Source organism: Magnolia sinica, chromosome 16, assembly GCF_029962835.1.
Source record: "Magnolia sinica isolate HGM2019 chromosome 16, MsV1, whole genome shotgun sequence".
Classification (NCBI taxonomy): Eukaryota; Viridiplantae; Streptophyta; class Magnoliopsida; order Magnoliales; family Magnoliaceae; genus Magnolia; species Magnolia sinica.
This window is the reverse complement of record NC_080588.1, coordinates 12,829,468-12,848,498: the sequence shown is the minus strand read 5'-3', so window position 1 is coordinate 12,848,498 and position 19,031 is coordinate 12,829,468. Positions and strand designations below refer to the sequence as shown.

General features: G+C 40.8%; 1 protein-coding gene across 1 annotated transcript in view; it reads left to right on the top strand.

The window, feature by feature from the left end:
• Positions 1-17,419, top strand: part of LOC131228948 (uncharacterized) — a 32,610-nt gene extending 15,191 nt beyond the window's left edge. Inside the window, exons 3-10 of the mRNA XM_058224783.1 lie at positions 791-929; positions 1,404-1,616; positions 1,752-1,890; positions 12,620-12,770; positions 13,355-13,464; positions 13,547-13,644; positions 16,697-16,766; positions 17,178-17,419. Of these exons, the coding sequence (XP_058080766.1) occupies positions 791-929; positions 1,404-1,616; positions 1,752-1,890; positions 12,620-12,770; positions 13,355-13,464; positions 13,547-13,644; positions 16,697-16,766; positions 17,178-17,267 (1,010 nt within the window). The 3' untranslated portion in view covers positions 17,268-17,419. The remainder of the gene's footprint in view (positions 1-790; positions 930-1,403; positions 1,617-1,751; positions 1,891-12,619; positions 12,771-13,354; positions 13,465-13,546; positions 13,645-16,696; positions 16,767-17,177) is intronic.
• Positions 17,420-19,031: the final 1,612 nt, after the last annotated feature.

Sequence of the window (19,031 nt, the reverse complement as noted above, 5' to 3'; positions counted from 1 at the left end):
GAAACAAGTGGATGGGTTAGAAAACTTCAGCCATGTTTTTTACGGCCATGCATATGTTTTGCACACCGTGGTCCACCTGACCAGTGAATCAACCTGATTCTTGGGCTAGGGCATCAATATAGTGGTGCTGTTCTGATGGATGGATTTGATCTTGGGCCTGTTGTGCCATGCCGACACATGTGTGGCGTGTACATGAGCTTTATTGCACACATGTGTGGGCTCAGGAAAGGTCCTCTACTTAATGCATGGGAATAAACTTTTCTAAATCTCATTTATCGATTGCAAATCAATTTCAACAGCGGCTATGGGCTGAAGGTAAACCTTGATTTTATGCACATCAATTTTTTTTTTTTTTTTTTCTTTTTTGAAACACATTCACTAACTTTATGGAGGCACCAAGGGAGGTTAATTCAAAGAAATCTGATTTTCCTGACCTTGAGAAACCCCACTTTTTATGTGTGTACGCCATAATGATGAAGCAGTTCATGCTTATTAGTTGTCAATCTGCAAAACACGAGTTTCTAGGACAAGTTTCTTTTGCACAAAATGTTGATTGTGCATGCTGCCAAGTAGTGTTGGGCATTTTAATTTTTGATGGTGGTGCAATCAGTTGGACTCTTGTCTTTTGGCAGCATTTGCAAGGACAAGATGAAAATTAGACATTCTTTACAACACAACTTGCTATTGTTTTTTTTTTTTAAAAAAAAAAAATCTACCAAGGTTCATTGAAGTTTCATGGTTTATATAAATGATATAAATGGAATCTTCTGATTGCTGTTGTGTTTGCCAGATCTGGAATGCATCTTCACCATCATTTGCAATCTTGTCACAAAAACTGAGAGTCCAGATGAAGCACTAGAGATGGCAAAGCTTATATCTGCAAAAGTCATCCAACAGCCTAGTGACAAGCCTGCGTTGCGCTTGAAGATGTAATGCTATTTATCTAGAGAAGTGCAAGATTTACTCGAGTGCACTTTGCAAAGGACTTGCTGGTCACACTTGCTTACGCGGCTTGCATGTGCGAGATACAAGCTGTCCATCCTGCGGGCCCCTGTTGGTAGATGCCTGGGCCTGCGATCAGGATGGTCTGCTTGTTTGGTGGGCCACTCATGCATGCTGAATGTGGACTGTTGGTTTCTTTTAATAGTTTATTAACGGCTTATTTCTCCTATACATGCGGGGCCACTTATGACCTAATTTTTGGGCTGGGGCATGTATGGGGTGGGGCCACAGCAGCTTTGATCTAACACATGCTTGCAATGTTTGCATGCGTAAGGTTGTAATTCATGAATTCCTTGGGGAGTACACTTTTACCCAAGGAGCCTCATGACCATTGATATATTATCCTTTTGCTCTTGGACTTCTGTTTATGGTGTCTTAACACTTTATACTGGTTGTTTCAGATTATTCAATCTGTACAACCTATTGGAGAACCCTTACAGCCGGTTCTTTGTTTATATGAAGGCTCTTAATCTGGCAGTTAGTGGAAAAGTTACCGAAAATATTGTACCTTCTTTCAGAAAGATGGATAGTTTCTTAAAAGAATGGAATATTGGGACATTGGACCAAAGGGACCTCTATCTCACAATCTATAATATCTTAAAGGAAAACAAAAGGTACATGTTGTTGTGCAAGTAGAACCAAGTTTAGGATGTGTCCTTTTGATTCGTTATCTTAGAATTTTTGTTATTTTTGATTGATATATTCTTCTTCTTCTTCTTCGGTTTTTTTTTTTTTTTTTTGTGATGCAGTTCAGGAAAGGATACGTTTTCTTTTCTGACCAAGTACTTGGCAACTTTCTCGGGTGAGGATGCATATAACATGAGTGAAGCCAAAGACGAAGCAGTTCAGGCTATTATAGAGTTTGTGAAGGCACCTGATATGTTTCAGGTATCTTAGTTAGGGAAACTTGCCTTCATGTGTTCTTACTCAGCATGTATGGGTGTTGTGGCTTGTGGGGTCCAAATTTGAGTTCCTTCTCCCATGGATTACTACTAATGACTACTGTGCACCATGATATTTATGGTTTCCATATGTAGGAAAAGGATTTGTAGGGTCTTGGACATCAGTAACCACACAGTTTGCTGGCATGCAAGATTCCATACATGTGGCACCCATGGAGGTATTCCAGGAAGTTGACCTGAGGCTCCACTGTAATGAGGGGTGCCCTAAATATCTACCAGAATGAAAGATAACTATGTTATAATCCTTTGATATTTTTGCCACATCTTTTTGTTTAAATATCTGTTGCAGGCCACCAATTAAAGGGTTTGGTTGGACACTCCAATGTGGGAGATTTCTGGGTCATTCCCCATCCATGGGGGAGCCCATCAGTTCAACGATTGGGAATCAGGGATCATTGATGACTGAACAATGGCACTCCAGATGTACAATGTAGGTCAACAAGTGTGTGTTGTTGATGTGCAGGACCCTATAATTCCTCATTTAGGAAAATGCATGTCACCTCATCTAGGAAAAAGCTTGTCATGTACTTGAGAAAATGATAATCATTTAAGCCTATTACTCCCAAGTATCAATATTGATACAAGAATGGGGATATGAATATGATTCTTCCTTAAAAAAAAAATCTAGGATATGGTTTCAGATATGAACACGGGTATCATAGTTGTAACAAGAAATTCATGTTTAGTTTATAACTAAATGTTTGGCCAATTCCATTAGCTTTTAGTTTTCTATACAAGCGATTGTTTTCTAATCTATTTAACATGCTAAATTTAACAACATGCTTTATGTTTATTGCTTTTATTGCACGGACGTGTCATACATTATGACGAAAAAGGTAAGCATTGAATCTAATATGCTAGGTTTAATCAAAACACATTCGACTTGATTTATGGGCCATTGGATGTTCTTAGTGGACCACACCTAATAACTGGTCTAGAATCCAGATCTCGCACACATCTGCCACATTGGAATATGTACTATAGAGTGCGTCTTTGATTCTCCTCGCATGTAGACACTAATGCTCTCCTAGATATAGTCAAGGGATGCCTACTATGATGTGCACTTTTATTGGAGTTCCATGGAGTGCGCACAAAACATCTCTGTTGTATGTGGTACTTGGGCACAATAATTAGGATTATTGATTTGGTGGGCCTCTGGGATATTTTAGTTTGGGAGCTTCGTGCCGGAGGAGTAACTGGTCATTTTGGTAGAGACAAGGCTATTGCCATTGTGGAAGATCAGTTTTATTGGTCCAGTCTCAAGCGAGACTTTGCCAAGATTATTGAGCAGTATAGGACTTGTCAACTAGCAAAGAAGAAAAGGCAGAACACATGTTTTTATACGCCTTTGCCAGTGCCACATGCTTCGTGGCAGGACATTAGTTTGGATTTCATGCTCGATGGAGGACCCTTTTTCTAAAACGGTCCATTTTCTACCATGTTTTAAAATGTCCGATGCATCAAACATTGTGAAGCTATTCTTTGGGGATGTGGTTCGCTTGCATGGATTGCCCAAAACTATTATGTCTGATAGAGATGTGAGATTCATGAGTTATTTTTGGAAAACACTTTGGCGCATGATGGGTACGAGACTTCAGTTCTTATCAACATACCACCCTCAGACTGACGGTCAAACGGAGGCGGTTAATTGAAACTTAAGAAATCTATTGCGATGTCTTGTGAATGATCATGTTAGACTTGGGATTTAGTCTTACCAGTTGTAGATTTGCCTACAATAGTTCGGTCAATTGGACAATAGGCATGAGTCTTTTTGAAGTAGTGCATGGTTACAAGCCTAGGAAGCCTATGGATCTCATTTCCATGTCAATCTCCCATAGACTATCAGAGTCCGTAGATGCATTTGCGTGACATATCCATGATTTGCATAATGAAATTAGAAAATGGATTAATGTGAGCAATGAAAGGTGTAAGATTTTTGCTAACTCTTACTGTAGGAGCAAAGAATTTCAAGTAGGCGATGAAGTGATGATAAGGATAAGGCCAACACGATTTCCGCAAGGAGCCATAAAGAAATTACAAGTCCGTAGATCTTCTACTTACTATGGGCATTAGTTCTACCTTCAATGTGGAAGATCTTATGTCTTTCCAGGGCCCTTCCCTAATCTTCACGTGGACCCAGATGATGACACACTCGACTTGTCCCATAACCCTTGGTTATTACCATATCCCTCTTATCAGCCTTTGCCACCTTTACCATTTTTATCTATGAGAATAGAAGAGATAAATGATATTTTGAACGAGCAAGTGGTTTCCACCAGACATGGAGGATTTCAAAAATATCTTGTCAAGTGGAAGAACATGACAGTGTTGAATTGTGCGTGGATCGTAGAGATGAAGCTTCAATGACTTGATCCGGACCTCTTGGAGCGTTATCGCAACTTTTTTTTTCTCACCAGAAGCGAATTCTTCTCAACCGGGTGGAGTTGATGAGGACATCTGGGCACCTTACAGGGTATACCAGAGGAGGAGATCAACTCCAATTTCACTTTGGCTTGGTGACCACTACATGGGCCCAGGTGGGCCACATTGAAGGCCCCACATGCATGATCGTGCATATTCGAAGACCCTACACTAGAAAAGATGCATGTGGGTTGCTTATTGAGGAATTTGGATCGTTAGATTGCGAGGACATGTTGATCAGACGGTTGGATCTTGAGGACGCTTCGATTGGACGGTTAGATCATTGTGATCTTAGATCATATTGATCGTAGACTTTAGGTTGTTTTAGATTTATTTCTTTTATTTAGTTGATTATTCATGTTGGATTTATTTTGATGCCAAAATTTGATGCAGGATGCGTGGTCTAGACTAAATATGATGCAAAGAAATTATAAATAGATTAAAGAGCAATTCAAAGCATAAAATATACTAGCTTACCATAAATTTAAGAAATCAAATAAACGAAAAAAGTTCAGATTTCAAGCTAAATCACAATCCCACAATAAACTAAGCTATATAAACCATGAGTTTCAAAGAATCAATGGAATGTAGAACTTCCACTTTAGCATAGGCTTAGACCTAATTTAAAGGGGCTGATTTGGTCTCTCTAAGGTTAAGGTACGAGAATCTAGGGTTAGAGTTTCGAGCATGTAAGGTTATGGATTTGAAAAGAATTAGGGCTTTGGAGGGATTTGAGAATTTAAGATTTTATAAAAAATATGGGATTAGGGTTTCATAGGGAATTGGGGATTATGGCTTGGGAAAATTAAATTCTAGGGTTTATAGGTGAATATGAATTAGGGTTTTAGGCTAGGGTTTAAGGGATAGGAAGGATTGAAGAGAGGGAAGAAGAAAAAGTAGAGTAGGTGGCTGACTGTATGGTTGTACGGCTTTGTCCGTATAGCCGTACAGACTGATTTGTACGGACAGGCAGTCCGTACGTGTGGGGCTTGATGGAGATGAGATGGGTTGGGTTTTGGTGGAGAGAGGGATATGAGAAGATGGGTTTGAGGCAGTGGGTTTGGGTTTAGAAGAAAACAATGAAAGGGATTTATGTTTGGAGAAGAAAAGTAGAAGAAAAAAGGGTTTTGACGCAGTGGGTTTGGGTTTAGAAGAAAAGAATGAAAGGAATTTATGTTTGGAGAAGAAAAGTAGAAGAAAAAAGGGATTTGAGAAGAAGATGAGAGAAACAAGAGAGAAATACCTTTTCAAAGAGAAATAAGAGAGGAAAGAATAGGCTTCACACTTTGGTATCACATCATCAATTCCATTTACAAGAGGTGAAAGCTTCAAGGGAAGCAAAGAGTTTTCATTAAAAAAAGCATTCATCCCCTAGGGTTGGCCATTGAAAAAATGCATTCATGCCCTGAAGCTTTCTCTTTGCTTCCCTTGAAGCTTTCTCTTCCTGTGAAAGGATTCTCTTCTGAAAGGAGATTGATGGCGTGATGCCAAGGTGTGAAGCCTAATCTTTCCTCCCTTATTTCCCTTTGAAAATGTATTATCGATCTGCCTGATTTTTTTATTTCTGCTGATCTCCTTGAAATGTCATCTCTTCTATGTATAATATTCCTTAGCCTGGTTACATTATTGATCTGCCTGATTTTCACAATTTCATAGTGCTTCTGTCGCCCCTGAGAAATACTGGCAGCAGTGATATTCCACCAATTTTTTGAAATGCTTTTATATCTGCACACTCATTTTAATGAATTAATGGGGTTTTGGCTATGAAAATTTGAACCTTGTGCACTAATGTGCAAAAGATCTCAAGTCCAGTCCCCTATTTGTATCTTCGAGCTATTCAATATCTCCTGACACCTTTGGCTCTTCTCAAGGTATTAAAAGACTGTTACATAACAGCCATAATGGCTGTTACATAATGGCAATGATGGGACCCGTTACACGAAACAGGGCTCAAAGGCCCGATCTGAAAAAAATGGCCTGTAACGGGCTAGTATGGGCACATAATGGACTGATATGGGCTGATACATTTTTTCACCCATAATGGATGGGTATGGGCTGATACGTTTTTTTTACCTTAGAAATTTTTTTGATCGTTACAAGGCCATAATAACCTGTATCATAACTGTCATATAGCTGGCTGTTACCGTTTCTGAATACCCTGTTTCTTTACCTAAAGTCACTAAGCCATTACTCTGTTAATAATGTGACAGCTCTATAGATTCACTAAAGATTCTATACCTTAGAAATTTTTTTGATCGTTACAAGGCCATAATAACCTGTATCATAACTGTCACATAGCTGGCTGTTACCGTTTCCGAATACCCTGTTTCTTTACCTAAAGTCACTAAGCCATTACTCTGTTAATAATGTGACAGCTCTATAGATTCACTAAAGATTCTGTACCGATATGGGGCTGATATATTTTTCTTTAATTTTTTAACCATCACAGAGCTGTAACAGTCGTTATGACCCATATCGTAATGGTCGTTACGGCCTATATTGTAACGGTCATATGGCCGGCCATTACCATTACTGTTGCCGAATACCTTCATTCTTCACCTGCAGCTAGCAAGCCGTTTTTCTGTCAATAATGTTACAATCAGTGTTTTAAATATCGACGATATCAGCCGATATATCCCATGATATATCTTGTATCCCACCTGTGCGATACGAAACGCACAGGTAGTGCCAATATATCCCACCTATTCGATCCAGTGATCATTTTCGATTTTCGATCCATGTTTTTGTTGTAAATCACGTTAAACCAGTGTCAAATGGTTACACATTTTTGTTATTCATCTTGTTGATGAAAAATCATGGATTATGAACTTCGATTTCGAGATTTAGGGGAGATGGGTCAAGTTGCGGAAAATTAAGAAAAATCAAAATTTCTCAAATTCTTGCAAATTGGTTGCAATTTTTGTATCCAAACACAAAATTAAACATGTATGTAACCTGATCTAATGATTCTTCTTTTGCTTCTGAATGTATTGCTTGTGTTTCCATACATTTCTTACGTTTATAATTTATATGAATAGACTTTGAACATACTTGCATCATTTCAGTTGGAAAGCACATATATTAGGACCCCATATAAAGGAAACCCCCATTATGGCCTTTTTTTATTTTTATTTTTATTAAAATGGTGATGTTTTGATTTCAAAGTGTGTATTGATGTCTTTTTCAACAATCCCTGAAATTTCATTAAAAAATTCAACCAATTTCCCAATGTTCCCATGTTTCCCAACAATAGTGATATATTACGCGATATAACCGATATATCCCACGTGATAACTGATATGTATCTGTATCCCAAGGGTGCGATACATTACATGATAACGATATTTAAAACATTGGTCACAACTTTGTAGATGCACTAACAATTTTGTATAGTCTCGGCATGCGGGAACCAAAGTCATTGCAATAGCTTATACTAAAAGTGTGCAAACAAAACACATGCTCTATGCAAGTGATGATATATTGATGATGGATGAATCAATCGGTAGGGTCTGACTATCTGTGTGTCACTTCTATACCAGTGGGTTACTGCCTCTAACCTTTCTTCAAGCATACAATCCTTGATCTCTAACATTCAGTTAAATTCTCATGGAGGCCATAACAACATGATAATGGCCATGCCTTGATTCCCAATGTGCCTTGATTCCCAATGTGTTTCTGTAAATGGCAAAGAGGCATTATAGGGGTCTGAGCCTCTAGAAACACAGTTTGCGGAGGTGCAATCTTGCATGCATATGGTGCCTATGGTTCAATGGTCTGGAGGGTTATGTAGTAGGCCTCACTGTGGAAGGTGGATGCCCCCATAATCTCCTGGATTGGAAGATCCCAACTCTTGAACCAGTGGTCTACAAATAGCCAGTTACGGGAAGAAGAACAATGGCCTCTGGATCACCCATGGCGCATGTATGGAATCATGCACGCCAGAAAGCGATATAATTGTGAGGCTAGGACCCTATAATTCCTCAATCGCAGATGGCTATGGTATCCATGGTTCCATAAAAGCGTTAGGATCCTTTGATCAAATGAATTGGGATAGCGGGATACTACAGTGGTGGTCCATGGTTCCAAATAAGGGTTAGGATCCTTTTTTATCCTTCGTGGCATAGTTCTTCTCAATTGTAGAGGCATTAATGTGTGTTATGGGTAAAAATAGACTGGATAAAGAGAAGTCAGCTCGGACCTCTCTGCGGGACACGAGGTCGGCCAGTGCCGGTCATGACCAATAAGCTCCTCAATGGCCAATGAAGAGAAGTCGGTCACCTACTACATATGAAGGCAGGTCGGCCATCTACCCAACAACAAGGGGAGGCTCGAAGCTCATCCAAATATCCAGGTCGGCCAAGACCACCTCGGACTCTTGAGGCAGGTCGATAGGTCGGCTAAGACCACCTCGGACTCTTGAAGCAGGTCGGTAAGTCGTCCAAGACCACCTCAGACTCTTGAGGCAGGTCGGCAGGTTGACCATCTATCCAACGGTAAGGGGAGGCTCAAAGCTCATCCGAGTATCCAAGTTGGCCAAGACCACCTAGGATTCTTGAGGCAGGTAGGCGAAGACCACCTCAGATTCTTGAGGAAGGTTGGCCATCTCCTCAATGATAAGGGGAGGCTTGAAGCTGATTAGAGTATGCAGGTCAACCAAGACCACATTGAACTCTTGAGCTCGACCCCCCACAACATATGTTATCCGAGTTCTACTAAGGAAAGGAGCTCGACCTCACTGCCCTAAATACGAAGTATAAGGGCAAGTCGGCAGGTTGACAATCCACACGGCACTGAGAGAAGGGTCAGGGCTCGCTAGAGAATCCAGGTCGGCAGACTACCCCCAGGTCAGGTCAGCAAATTACTCCCAGGTCATGTGGGCAGACCACTCCCAGATTAGGTCGGCAAATTAACTCTAGGTCAGGTTGGCCAAGACCACATTGGCCTCCTACTGCACATCTCCGCTGATTCTGAATAATCAGATCTTATTTAAGAAAGATCCGCTTGAGATCTTCTCCAAAGATCTCGGAGGATATCTGCGACACGCTCGTGATCTCAAGATCTTTGCCAAAGATCTCAGGAGATTCCCCCACGCATTCGGGATCCAAATCCTCCTCTACAATACGTCTCTACTAAGTAGAGAGGTCTTCTCTACGCCACCACCTCTCCTTAACTATAAATAGAAGTATATCTAATGGTGAAAGGTACGCAAAATCTCTCACCCAAAACCCCTGATACTACTAGACCTAGATTCCTAGCCCGACTTTAGCATTGGAGGGTCTCTTGCTCTAGCCAGGGTCTCCTTTGTCTTCTTCCTGTGCAGGTACTCGAAGGTCTAAAAAGGGTGGACCAGATTTTTGCATCAACATGTATGAACAACACCCCTCTATTTTGCTTGCCATGTAGCCTTCCCCAACAATGTCTACTCTTGTTGAGAATGTTTTACTCCTAGAAAGAGGAAATGGTAAAATCTGTGTTAGTTATAGAGTTGTTTAATCACTCTAATATCTTCTAATTGTAGTTATTTAATATATTGCCTGTTTGCATTGGGTGGATAATGCGGGGGCATTTTCACACCGGGCATGAGTGGGGTGGCCCGTGGGATGCAGGGGCACACTCAGGGTGGGTGGCCTGCAGAACCCATGGATTTGGGGCCTGTGTGAGGCGGATCCCATTGATTTGGGGTCCACAAGGGGGCAGAACTCATGGATTTCGGGCCCATGAGGAGGGTTCGGCTGAGGACCTAACCCATGGATTTTGGGCCCATGGGGAGGGTTTGGCTGAGGACCTAACCCATGGATTTGGGGTCTGGGCTATGGGTTTAATTCGCCATGCTCTATCAATTCGAGCTTCTAGAGCAAGTGGTTAATTGTCTTGCATCAAATTGGTATCAGTGCGGGAGGTCTTGTGTTCGAGACTCCTCATCGGGGGTGATTAATGCGGGAGTATTTTCACACCGGGCTTGAGTGGGGTAGCCTATGGGATGCAGGGGCACAATCGGGGTGGGTGGCCCACAGAACCCATGGATTTTGGGCCTATGGGATGCAGGGGCACACTCGGGGTGGGTGGCCCGCAGAACCCATGGATTTGGGGCCTGTGTGAGGCGGAACCCATGGATTCGGGGCCCACGAGGGGGCATAACTCATGGATTTGAGGCCCACGAGGAGGGTTCGGCCGAGACCTAACTAGAGCTGGGCAAAACAGATTCGATCCGGTGGGTCCGACCCGATCAGACCCGATCCTAACCGAATCGACGGCCTAGATCGGGGCGGATCGAGTTAGGTAGTTCAGATCCGAATGATTTTCAGATCGGGATCAGATCGTAGTCAATCCGGACCGATCCGATCTGAAACCCGATTCGAATGGACCCAATCCGATCAGATCCGACCTGATCCGGAGCCTTAGGAGGCTTTTAATGGAGGATATCCAATCATTATTGTTTTCCTGTGGTGTGGTCCACCTGAGATTTTTATCCCTCTAATATTTTGTATCAAGCCTTAAAATGATCTATAAAAATGAATGAACGACATCGATGAAATACATACATAATGGTGGGGCCAACAGATCATCGAACACGGAACACATGGAGCAACCGTCAGCGTCAGTACCACACACTGGCTACAGCTGTAGCCTAGGAAATAGGGAAGGATTGCATACTGAGTTACTCATTACGCTTCTATTGTACCGAGTAAACTCAGTTGGGCCTACTATGAATGTATTGGGTTATCCATGCCGTCCATCTGTTTTTCGAGATCATTTTAGTGGTTGAGTCTAAAATAGAAGTATTCCAAAAGCTCAAGTGGACCACAGTATAAGAAACCATGCGAATAATGACATCCACTGTTGAAACCTTGCTAGGGTCCATAGTGATTTTTATTTGTCATCCAACCTGTTCATAAGATTATGCAGACATGGATGAAGGTAAAAAACAAATATCAGCTTGATCAAAAACTTCTGTGGGCCCTAAGAAATTTTCAACGGTAGAATTTCAATTCACACTATTTTCCGTGGTGAGGTTCACTTGAGATTTGGATATATCTCATTTTTGGGATGAAACCATAAATTTATCTGTTAAAATGGATGGACAGAGTAGATAAAATATGCAAATCACGGTGGACCCCACAGAGTTTACTCAGTACACTTAGCGTACTGAGTTACATAGTACACAATCCGCTTTCGTAGCTATGCTAGCTGGCTAGGTAGTGGCGTGGGAAGATGAAACTAACGCTCCTCGAGCTCCGAGTTGTACGAACGGTTCAAAGGAGATCAAAGTTATATGGGCCCCACAGTGATGTATTTATTATATCTACACCGTTCATATATTTTTAGAGATCATTGTAGAGCATTATCCAAAAAATGAATAATATCCAAAGATCATTTGGACCACACCACAAATAGCAGTAGAGAATGATTTTCACCGTTAAACATTTCGTGAGGTCCACTTGATAGTTAGATCTGTCTTATTTTTCGTCTCAAGCCTTATGACGAGCTCGCCAAATGGATGGATGGTTTGGATATAACACATACCCCATTATCAGACCCATGAAACTTGCTAACGTCGTTGCAGCAAGTTACTTGCGTGAAAAGCAATCATTGCAATTTCGTGCAGTGCACGTAACACACGTTGGGTAAAAGCATGCATACGGTACAGAGAGTTCTTTCAGAGCCATGTGGGGCCCACCTTGATATATATGTTTTATCTAAGCCGTTCATCCATTTTGACATATCATGTTAGGCCTTAAGCCCAAAAAGACGGTATATTAAAGGCTGAAGTGGACCACACCACATGAAACAATTGGATTAAATTCATACGATCCGAATCCTACCGAACCTGATCCGACTCGGTTTCCTGACTGAGTCGGACTCGGTTCGGGTCAGGCTAACCATGTATCGGATAAGTCCGAGTCAGGTGATCCACACTCGGTCCTGGATCAGATCGAGTTCGGATCAGGCCACTAAGACTTCAGATCGGGTCGAGTTGGACCCAATCCGATCCGATCTGGACCGATGCCTAGCTCTAGACCTAACCCATGGATTTGGGGCTTGGACTATGAGATAAATGGATTAATTTGCCATGCTCTATCAGTTCGAGCTTTTAGAGTAAGTGGTTAATTGTCTTGCATTAGTGCATGCTTTCTAGTTCCTTTTTTCTCCCCAATGGATCTTTTTTTTACATTGTCAATTATATCCCTAGTGTTAAGGAGTTCTTATATTTCAACTTGTTATTGTTTTTGCAGTGTGATCTGCTAGATATGCCCACCGTAGGGCAATTAGAGAAAGATGGCAAATATGCATTGGTTTATCAGCTGTTGAAGATCTTTCTCACACAAAGGTTGGATGCCTACTTAGAATTCCATGCTGCGAATTCTACTTTACTGAAGAGCTATGGTGCGATTTATTCCTCTCCCCCCCCTTTTTTTTTCTTCTTTTTTCTTTTTCTTTTCTTTTCTTTTCTTTTTTGGAAGAAGCACAATGGTTACTCATCCTACTCTCCACATGTGTGAGTTGTGCGCCATTTTAGGGTATGCTCCACTGCATATACGCCTTGGCCTGAAAAATGTCTGACTTGAACAGTCATGAGGTGGGCACATGTTTGAAGAAAGGATGATTGACTAGAATTGACCCATTGTTCGCACTCATCCCTCTAACCATGTGCTGCTCCTTCAAATCGTTCTTCAGCTGGGATTTCCACTCCGGCCTCATGGCTTTCTGTGGTTGATAACATTTTGAAACAGATGCTTCCCTGCTCCCACACCTGATTTTATTACTGCTATGCTTCACACTTCGTGCAACTAAACTGGGCAGGTCTGATTTGGGCTGCTTTGCTACACTGTGTGGCCCGCCTTATGAGTGGCCTAGATATTGCGCAGCTACCACATTGGCATGTGTGGGAGAGTAGCCATAAAAGGGTATGGTCTTTATCATTTTTCCTCTCACATATCAGTTACTTTGTTTCTGGTGATGATATGTAGGTCTGGTCCATGAGGACTGTATAACAAGGATGAGGTTGATGTCATTGGCTGATTTGAGTTCAAATGATTCTGGCGAGATCCCATATGCTCTCATCAAGGACACTCTTAGGGTAAGCTTGATCTTCTTTTCTCCTGTTGGTTCTTTGGTTTCTTGCTTCTTCGTACTTATTAATCTGGGGATACTTTTCACAGGTCAAGGATGATGAGGTGGAACTTTGGGTAGTTAAGGCAATAACTGCAAGACTACTCAACTGTAAGATGGACCAGATGAATCAAACTGTAATTGTGAGGTAAGCATGACTTTAAATTTCCAAAATTAGTTATATTATAAAATCACAAGTGAAAATAGTCTCTTGTGAAAATAGGATCAGCTTATCATATACTGGATGCCCATTCACTAACCAATATTCTGTTAAATAATGATCTCTAATAATAAAAATATGTAAAAAAAACCAAGTTACATGTAGGGCTGTCAATGGGTACTGTCAATGGGTACCTAGACCCACTGGTACCTGATGGACCCCAACTCTAATGGGACCAACCCATTAAGAAATTAGGATGGGTTTGGGTCTCACTTTTTCAAGAGCCCAGTTACACATCATTACATGTCTAGAAGTGGCATGTGTGTGTGATCTAATTCATCCATTGGGTGGGCCTGACCATGCAAATGCTCTTGTTCTTCCCGACCCAACTTGAAACCTAGATGCAAAGACCCGATGGGTACTCGACAGGTACCCGACAATGGATGTAGGTCTGGATATTGAAGAACTAGACCCTGACTTGAAGGGAACCAACCCAGCAATACCTGAACCCAATTAGCCCAGTTACAATAGGGCCCAACCTGAGCCTAATCCGTTGACATCCCTAGTTCCATGGACAATAAATAAAATTTTGAGTATCTATTATGAATTTTTGGGTTCTTCAATATAGTATTAGATTTTAGAATACACTTTTAAGTATTTGTGTTACATAATGCAAAATGGTATGGTCAAATACAACCCAATTGTTTTTGGAAACATGTAGTACTAGCAAATTGTTTTTAAACTGTAAATGTTCTGATTATTAACATTGTTATAGGGAAACCCTCATCAACTCCAATATGCCTTTCCCCGTTGATGTCTTCAAAAAACCAGTATCAAATGTGTCTGCTGAATAAAAAGAACCTGTTTCCTATTTTCAAGAAACCTATTTCTTAGTTCGTAACATGCTTTTATTTTTTATGTATAATTATTTTCTAATTGCTAATTAATATGTTTTCAGTTTATATCTGGAAGCTATCTACCTTCATTCTAATTCAGTTCCAGCCTTAGTTACCGTTCCCATTCCCTTTTTTACCTTGGCAATTATGGTCAGTCACCAAAATGAATATCGCCTACAATTCACTAAAAAATGACGAGAAAAAATGAAATTTGATTGAATTTCAAAATTGAAACTGTCACTCAAATGCACTGCCAAATTCTCCTAACCTTCTAAATAGTATACCACTTCCAAGTCACCCCCCCTTATGTTTCTCAACATCCTGCATAATCATTCCAGAGTAGAGGATGCAACTGCTAACTGTGACACATGCTACTTAAAGAAAGGTTGTGGAAATAGAAATATATAATCCTTGGCTCAAGAATACATATAGAAGTTTCAGGCCTTCTTGTAAAAGAGGGATAAATGTCTCGATGATATGGTACAAAGATTCAATGGTCTGAATTGGGTATAGCCGAATGCTACAAAAATTTCCCAGACTGGACTGCTAACTCTCGATCAGCGGCCTGCAAGGAGATGGCAAAAAGGATGCAACGAGGGTCATTTGTCAGAAAGGCCAAAGATTGGGACAAGGCCCCACTCATACAAAGTCAGGGTTTGAGGACATTATGCCTGTCCTATGGCATAGGCCACACAGTAAAGTTTTTGCTCAAGACATGTTATATGGTTTCTTTTCTTTTCTTTTTTTCTTTTTTGATAATCAAAAAGAGAAAATTGTTCATAATATAAATAGTACCTTTTAAATTCTTTTTTCACATAAAATACTAGTTATAGAAGTTTTGAAATAATAGCATTTATACAATTATAGTTAATTTAGTATTCTCTCCATGCATGGTGCAGTGATGAAAAGAAGTTTCATCTCCCTCAGACGCATGAGATAAGGAGGAATTGTAGGGACTCGGGATTTAGCAAGTGGATAGATTTTTGGGACACATGATTCTACACATGCATTGGGCCCGTGGTTTGGTGATCCAGACCATTTGATGGAACCCATCATAGATAGGGGATGGCTTAGATTTTTTGACGCCAGAGCCTGCACGTGTTAGTGATCCAGACCATTTGATGGGCCCCATTATGGATAGGGGATGGCAAGGATTTCTGAGACGCCGGATTCTGCACATGCACGTGATCCAGACCATTTATTTGATGACCCCCATCATGGATAGGGAATGCCCCAAAATCTCTTATATTAGAATATCCCGATCCTTCAAGTAGTGATCAACAAATGAATAATGCTCTTGCGGCCATATGTTTGCAAGTGCTAACACAATCTCCTTGCATGTGTTAAAGTGGCACACCCCACAATTAGTTCTGCTCATCTGGACTCTAGTATGACATGTGTATGATTAAAACCTGATGGATGAGAACTAGAGAAGACAAACAACAAATCAAAGCGAACCACAAAGGGAACACTGCTCACCGAGAGATTGCTGACCAGGAAGTATCCCAATAGGAGTGGAAATGATGAATTAGTTAAGATTGCCGACCAAGAAGTATTCCAAAATCACTGTTTTGGATTGGGTTGATTGTTAAGAGCAGAGAAATTGAGAAGGATTTTGCTTATTGAATTCGAGCTGGGTGGATGAAGTTATGCGATCGCTGCATACCCCAATCAAACATATGGGGAAATTCCTTACGATAGCTATTGGACCAGCCACGCTTTATGGGAATGAATATTGGGCAGCCAAGGAACAGCATGTTCATTGGATGAATGTAACCGAAATGAGGACGTTGAATGGATGAGTGGCAGGATGAGGAAGGGTAGAATAAAAATGGATGCATTTGAGGGAACATAGGAGTAGCACCAATAGTTAATGAGGGCAAGTAGACTTAGATGGTTATGCCGTTCCATTCTTAGTGAATTGTAGGATTTTCGGAATGGGACTTGAGTCAAACTTTGGATTCTTTCTGCGTAGTTGCATCAAATGGTAACATTTTTGTAATTTGAATAGCCTTGGCCTTTTGAAATTTTGCTTGTTCTGATGGAACTTGTAATAGCAATGTTCTTCAGTATAAAGCCTCTTTTGTTTGCCCTTACGCTTCGACTTGAAGGGAATTTCAGTCTGATTGATATTTGATTTGCAGCCGCTGCACTGAACGTGTGTTCGGGTTGTCGCAATGGAACTCTCTCCGATCAAAACTTGTTGCTTGGAGGGTAAATTTTATTTCTTACATTTGGACCTTCAAATTTCTGTTTTCTTTGTTTTAATTGAATTGTCATTGTTTGCAACCCAAGCTATGCTTGATTATTTTATGGCTCCTTTGGATGTCCCTCGCGAAGTTGCTCAGCATGATGCTTTTCACCCAAATTGATATTTGATGTGGCATGTGTTGGCATACATCTGATATCAATTTTGGGAGTAAAAAGGCAGAAAAATGGAGTCACACCTTATGTGATTTCTGTTTGGCAAACATCTCAAATGCTTGGTGGACGGTAATAAATGGTTTTTTGTTTTTTTGGCCAAAAAGCTATTCCTGCAAGTGATTTGTGTTACATCCAGATGAGCTTACCATATTCAATTGGTTCTCTCCTGATATTATGCTTTTTTAAACATTTCTTTTTCAGGGAAATATTACAAACGTCATAAGCACCATCCAAGCTAACAAGATAACTGAGGAAGGGTCCCAGGCCACGCAAGGCTTGACAATCCGATGAGAAATTTGATTTGATTTCAGTGCTGTTCTGACTCCATTTTGTGAGGGCGTTTCGGAGTAGGAGATTTCTAGGATGAATTTTGAAGTTGCATTCTATATATACAATTCCAGATGTTGTCAATTCTACCCGAAATCTTCATTTGGTGATTGTCACTGTGGTGGCTACGAGGTCCGGTTTACTTACAGTTTGCTTCGCAGCATGAAGACCAAACCGACCATTTTGGCAAGTTTTGGCTATAGATCAGGTCATTATTTCTACCATTGTGGTTACAAGAAATCAATTGCACGGCTGTGCTCATCAACCAGTTTGTGCTATGATATTCTGGAGATGCGTACACCACAACTTTCGGTTTACTGAAATATCGGTGGGGTGGATTGATTTATGCAAATAAAAGAAAAATGAAATATAGGGGATAAAAAGCATAGAAGTGAAAGGGCAGTCATTTGTACCTGAAACGAGCGTCACAACCCAAATTACTAAAGTGGGTTGGGTCTAGGTTCTCTCGAAATCAACCTGACCTGACCTGACCTGATCCAGACAGTTTAAATAGGTCCATAACAAAATGGACTCCATCAAGGCCCATATGGAGAATGTACCAAAAATCACATATACTCCAACCATCCTAACCACTTGAATTAACCTATTGAACTTGCACCGTAGCAAAATTGTTAGTCACCATGAATTGGATTGTAGAACTACATTTTTATGAAACCTCAAATTATAATTTCTATACATGTTGTCACATACTGCTTGGGTTTGGGTCGTGTAGGACCTAGACCCAGCCCATTAAATTGATGGGTTGGCTAATTTTTAACTTCAACCCAACTTGGGACCTGACCCAAATTTTAATGGGTTGGATCTGGGTCCAAAATTCTAAAACTTAGATTCTGCTCCGACAGTACGTTTGGACAGTTAAACCAGCAGGCAACCTTATTTAAGGGCAGAACTTCAACCGGAACAGAAAAGAAAAGATATTCATTTGGGCCTTCCTCAATTCTGCAACTCATTACTCTGGATGGGGGCACGTTCGCATCTGACCACAACTCAACAACTCCTCCAATCCCTTTATCCTGACGATGTTGGCAGCCTAAAATAACGCTAGTTGCAATCTACTGAAAAGAAAGATTTTTACCACAAAATCCAGAGTTCACCAAATAAAGACTCTACCCCAGGGCCCACATGATGTGCATGACAATTCAACCCGTCCAACATGAATTTTGATGTTTTGGGTGCAGTGCATAATATCACTTTGATCCTCCAGAAGCTCATTCGTCTGATCTTTGTGATGGGATTGTAATAGGATTCATCTATAGGACGGTTTGGATGCCATACGCATACAACAACAACAACGTGGGCCCCACTAATTTGAACTTTATCACTTCTTTCAAAGTAAAAATAGGAATTTTTTGGTAATCAGTTTAACATCGAGGTGGAGAAAAACATTGATATTTTGGCATTCTGGCAGTTGATGTACAGGACTTTAGATGGATGATAAACTAATCCTCCCTCGGGTAGATGCCATAGTTCAAAAGCCAGTGGGTTTAGAGTGGAAGACTACTCAATTCAACTTGTTATATAATTATTATAAATTGAAATTATATAGATATTTAACCAGGCGACTCGGTTCGAATCACACTCAGTTGTTTGACTTGACCGAGCCATTGAGATGGCTTGATAAGTCTCTCCGAGTCAAAGCTGAGTCAGACCCAGTACTAAGTTTCCTAAAGAGGCTGAGCTTGAGATCTTGCCAAATCGACTTGTCCC